This window comes from Papilio polytes, unplaced genomic scaffold (genome assembly GCF_000836215.1).
Source record: "Papilio polytes unplaced genomic scaffold, Ppol_1.0 DF823731.1, whole genome shotgun sequence".
NCBI lineage: Eukaryota > Metazoa > Arthropoda > Insecta > Lepidoptera > Papilionidae > Papilio > Papilio polytes.
The window spans coordinates 3,118,189-3,124,003 of NW_013525473.1; the positions used below are offsets into that span (position 1 = coordinate 3,118,189).

General features: G+C 36.4%; 1 protein-coding gene across 6 annotated transcripts in view; it reads right to left on the minus strand.

Moving 5' to 3' along the window:
* Positions 1-5,815, minus strand: part of LOC106103665 (protein roadkill) — a 38,439-nt gene that overhangs the window by 22,548 nt on the left and 10,076 nt on the right. The window contains exon 1 of one of the 6 annotated variants that reach the window (XM_013283482.1): positions 3,861-4,103. The exons of 4 other annotated variants lie outside the window; for them this stretch is intronic. In XM_013283482.1, coding sequence (XP_013138936.1) covers positions 3,861-3,874 — 14 coding nt within the window. In that variant the 5' untranslated portion in view covers positions 3,875-4,103. Of the gene's footprint in view, positions 1-3,860; positions 4,105-5,815 lie in introns of those variants that run through there. One more of the 6 variants, XM_013283484.1, reaches the window with a different exon arrangement.

Below are 5,815 nucleotides of genomic sequence, written 5' to 3' on the forward strand. Positions count from 1 at the left end.
AGGGCCTTGAGATTCGGCTGTTGTCATCGATTCCTCGGCGCACCACGCCGTGTTACGTACAAAATGGGTCAACACGCAAGTCTTCTGTAAGCAGCGTAATGTTCGTTGTCCCCGTTTCAAGACGCTTCCTCGACAAATTGCTTCTACGCGCGATCATATTCAAAGTAGGCCATTCCTTCATCCAAGATTACTACATCATAGCGTCATGTTTATAATTTCCTTTCTAGGACATCACCTTGTTAAGAGTCGTATGAACACATCACACCGTGTAAGCGTTTAATTGGTTTCATAATTCATAATCCAGTTTAAAGTTCATCTATTAAAGAACAATGGTTCATCAGAATTTAGCGTGTGCAAAGCATACATATAAATTGAGAGAACGTACGTGACCCGGTCTCGTCAGTTGCACGGGGCCACTTTCAGCTTAGCGACGGCTCGGGTGAGCGTTGCAGTCGAGTTGCGACACTCCTTACCTCCGCCGCGCTGACGATAGCACATAATGGACTCTTATTTTACAACTTTGCTAATATTTACGCTCGTCTATTCATCACACTTTTACTGTCAACGCTATTTCTCACAGAGTCTGTATTTGCATTTTTTAATATAATACAAATACAATAAATATCTAATAATCGAGCGACGTAACATTTATAACGTAAGCCTTGGCCTTTATAGCCGACAGCTTAGTGCTCAATGCAATTGACAAATATCTCAACATTCATAAATACAAATTGCTTCCTATTTTATTAACAGAAGACTGATATTCATATTAAAAATAATTTGCATTAAGGATTTAGTTTTACGTCATTAACATAAAAAAAACTGTATCATCAACCTAGCATTAAAACAACTTCCGTCGTGTGTAAAGAAATATTGTATTTTATAACAAAAGACTTATGTAATATTCTTTAGGAAAAAAAGTTATAAATAGGGCTTTCATTTTATCAAAAAAAAACTATAACTCTGAGTTTACTTTAATATGAATTAAGGAACTGTATGTAATTTTCTGAATTTTGTGGACAAGTGGTCTAACATAAATCAGCCACATTAGTTATTGTGACTTATACTGGTTAATTGGCAAATAACGTGGTGACAAACTGGCAGCTATTGAGCTGTTACAGCTTTTATAATAACATTTTTATGTTTTCCTTCGATAAGAGTCACGTGGTTGTATCGTGCGTTCTTATAATATCTGTAAATAGCAAAATATCGATAAGCTTGTACAAAAATGAACAAAACGCGAACGAAAACGAAATGGCCTTGGACTTGCAAAACGCATAAGCGATAAAATATCTTCATAAAGAATTTTCTATTATTAAAAAAAATTATGAATTACAACATAATAATAACAATTTAAAAAAAAAAAAGTTTACTACTACTACTACGACAAACATACATATACTTTCCTTTGCCTCAACACAGAAATAACCAACGCAATGAATTATTAACTACTTTCGTATTTATGTACTTTCATATTTCACTTGAAATTATTCTGCAATTTCGATACCGATAGATAAAATTGTAATGAGGCTTCATCGGTATCAGTAAAACTAAGCCTATCAAGTTAAATCAAAAAGGTAGTAAGTGTTCGTTTTATGAGTAATAGTATAGTAACCGAAATACACGTCGGCCGCAGCGGTAACCCAGTTTAGTTATCGCATTCCGCTGTCAACGAACAGGAGCGCGCCGAGTGGGCCCGGCCGAGATCACTCCGCTAAATTGATACTCTCTTGCGAAATAACCTCGCCCAACTTATTCAAACACAATCAAATTTAATGGAGACCGGCCACGGTTGCTTACTCGTGCTTGCTAACTTTGCAGTACACGAGGCGTGGATATCGATTTAGACACAGGCAACAACTAATGTATATTTCTCGGATAACGCAATCCGTAACTATTTACTAAAGTATCAAAACAAGACAATATCAAACGAATCCTGTGGTCAATGTCACATAGATTGTCGTAAATCTATTGAGATAAAAAATTGACTACCGTTAACATAGTGAAATTGTATTCTTTGTAACATTAAGATTCCAAAAAATGTTTATTTAATGTAAATATTTAGCACTATGGTTCAGAAAAAGGTGTAACATATTAAATCATCTGGTAGGTACCTACTTGCACTTAGTTTTGTGGTAACAAAGATACATTTCTTTGTGTACTAAATGACTTTGAGAAGCCCTGAGTTCAAGGGATCGGGTATACATAATGTATCCTGTCGTATAAATCAAGTAGGGTGGACCGAGTCGAAACGAAGGAGCACCCGGTGACTTTCGTGCAACCTCCATGACGAGAGGACGTTGACCTCTGAGAAGCGCATCCCTGCGAAACCTTAACTTCATTTCATAACTATAATGCACGGAACGTAAACTGAATACCTTTATAGCTATGATAGCTTATCTGATCTATACCTACGTTATATTCTATGCTATACATAATTATGTTTAATTGTAATACAAACACATTATAAAATTAACATAATAAGAATCGAGTTTAATTTGATTTTTATTAAAGCTCTATAACGTACAGGGATAGAAATTATCGTAAGTTTTCTAGAGACGATGCAGTTAGATAAGTCATTACTTATTATTATATATCTATGTGTGTACATATATTAAATTGTACAGGCATAGATATATCAAATGATAAAGACACTACCCAATCTCTGAATTAATAAAAGTAGATATAACGAAGTATGTACAACTAAGGCTAGCCGTAATGCTTGTAACAATGTTGTAGAATTGTTGATGACGAAGGTATTACAAAGTAGTACAATGGCACTCATTGTTTATTAAATAAACGGCAGTTTGTTTGTGATAAATATTACTAGAGTTCTTTGAATATTGCTAATGTGATACAACAAAGGACGAAGAGTTTATATTTAGAATCCTAATAAAAGAGAAGAAAAAATTGGGAACTAAGAAGCGAGCGCTTTCCGGCATCGGTATTTTGCTACCTGCACCTACCCACAGTCAGGCGAGCGAACGAGTCCTTGTTAAAATATAATACGACAATCTAACTCGCATCATAAAACATTTCCATGGTGTGTCCATGGAACAGAAACTAGTTTCCTTGTAACAGAAGTGAATGCGTTTATCAATTTGCAACATTTTGAAATGTTCCGAAAAGTACCTATTGAGCGACAAATGTAGACTTTCGGAAAATAGAATGCGTTAATCTATAGTAGTTACACATTAAACAGCGATATCAATAACACATTAATACGTACACATAAATGTAAGCAAACTTGTTTTACACAAAGTTTAGACGTTCACAGAAAATCCATAAAATCAAGGGAACATAGCAAAGGCAACATTTGGGGTTCGCTTTTTAGGGTAACCGTAACAGACGAGGGTGCGAAGAAATAAAGAGGAAACAACGGTATCCCATTAGGCCAACGTATTCGAGAGCGCTGCGGGAAACGGGCCCGATATCCGTTAAACAATGTTAATTTAGATCAACATAGTGAGGTGATCAGTTAATGGTGAAACAAACAAATGGCTGTAAAAGTGACTCGATTTCTAAGTCGCTCCCTCTACTTGTCGCTCGACGTTCAGCTTACACAACAAAGAAAGTTATATACGCATGCGGGGCACATTAACTTTCGCCGTTTGTAGCATTGCTGTCTAATTGATATTAACACATTATCAGGAACACTACTCTACTTTACAAAGGTGAACGTATCGAGGTTAACACGGACAAACGAAGATCGCAATATCTGTCGACATCTATTCACAATCAATTGCATACCTGTTTTATTTTAACGAAATCAAATAACGACTTAAACGACGTAGAGTCCTTCGATGAACATAGCAAAATAAACTAGTTCCGCGTTGACTCCAACAACCAAAATAGCTCACCTAGCTAAGGCCATTATGTGTCTGTATAATCCAATTTTCCAAATCAGTCGCACCACTTCGTTTACACAAATCACCACGCGTTTATTGTGAAGCGGTAAGAGTTCACAGTGTACGGAATGGGATCACGTTTGACAGTTTCACTTCACCGCATGGTTGGTTGCTCGCGCGAGGTGGCGTGACAGACGTCCGATCCGCTCGACGTGTGACGGGCGACTGATCGCGTTCGCGAGGAGCGGCGGCGGCGCGGCGGTCGGGGGCAAGCGAGGGCGGAGCGCCCGTCCGCTCGCACTGCGCCCGCAGGACAGCTGCGCCGACCCTTTCTCTACCTCTACACCATCTCCATTGTACCGGTGAAAGCTTAAGCCCGCTTGCATGCTGTTCATAATGCGCAGCTTAGCGGCAAACCATATTAGTACTTTTACTGCGCTCTTTTTAAATTACTATCGAAAGCTGTTCTGTTAACTCTCTTTAACAAAACATCTTCAAAATGCTTGTTTAAATTGCAATTTTGCACACATACAACATTTTATATAGAGCTATGTCTTAATCCAATGAAAACTTATATTGAGAGTTTAGAAGATAAATTATTTGGCATTAGAATTTGAAGGTATTATAATATTAAGTTTGCGCTTACTGTAAAGTCTTCTATGGTTGAAAAATCCGACGTAATCAATGTTTTGAAAACTAAATAAGACCTAATTATGTTATTGTACATCTAAACAACGTATTATACAGTTTTTCTTCCAATTATTAAGCTACCTAGATAAATAAATACCCAACTCTTGGAAATAAAAGACTATGACCAATAATTCAATACAATTTGTAATTTGAGTAGGATTTTATAAGACAAATCTAAGAGAGAATAAATGACATGTGTACATTATTGTATAGAGCAATAGATAGACTTGTTTCATTTTTATTTTTTGGTAAAGATCCGCCAATAGATGTGCCACCGCAAATACGCTTGCGTGCACTTTCCACGATTAACTTTCTCATTTACTATCGAATTGACCTTTCCTTTTTATAACATTCACATGTAGTAAGCGGCTAATTGACACTTTAAAAAATTGTCTTCATATGACAAAATATGAATAATCAGGAATAGAATTTATCAAAAATGATGATACAGACCACAATGGGATAATAACTGTCAATATCAAAACAAGCTACGATGAAAAACTAGACGTTTTAAATAGGAAAAATTTTAATGGCTCATAAAATTCAGATTTATAAACATAACTACCAATGTGAATTTATTTAAATACCTTTAGCGACACATCCCACACTAAACCAAAATTGTTTAGGCCATTGTCATTGTATTGCCATAGCGGCCGGTAGTAGTGCTGAGTTCCCATTGGCGGATTGTTTCGGTTGCACAATCCCCTTCCTCCCCTCGCATATCCGGTTAAACAAAAGATTTTCAGCAGCAACGGATTGTTATAGTTTGATGTGTGCAGAATTCGGTCATAGTCTGAATTTAATTAGTAAAATGTCACAGTTTCTGTATATTATATTAAAGATAACGGGTACTTACTAAACATAACACACTAAAACATACAATCATAAGTAACTGACCAAGAAGAATTTGATTCCAAAAAATATCAAGTCTTCAAACATCTTATACTAGTATATTTGATCTGAGTATAATTAAGATGAATCAAAAAAACCAAGCAGTAGCAATATCCACCACACAGCGAGATATCGTAATTAATTGCGCGATAACTTCAAAATAATGTAGGTAATATAGTCAAGTATTAATAGAGAGTAGTTCAACAATCCACTCTCGAGTCTCGCGATCTTCACCAGCTGAGAAAGCTCCTATAACACGGTGAAAACCCTACAGGCAACGTCATAGCTGTCACGCATATTTTAAAGTACCTGCAGCTTTCAAAAACCGCCGGTCAAACGAAACTTCACGATTGTGAAAGTATCATGCACGAGCAGAAACGTTGAGA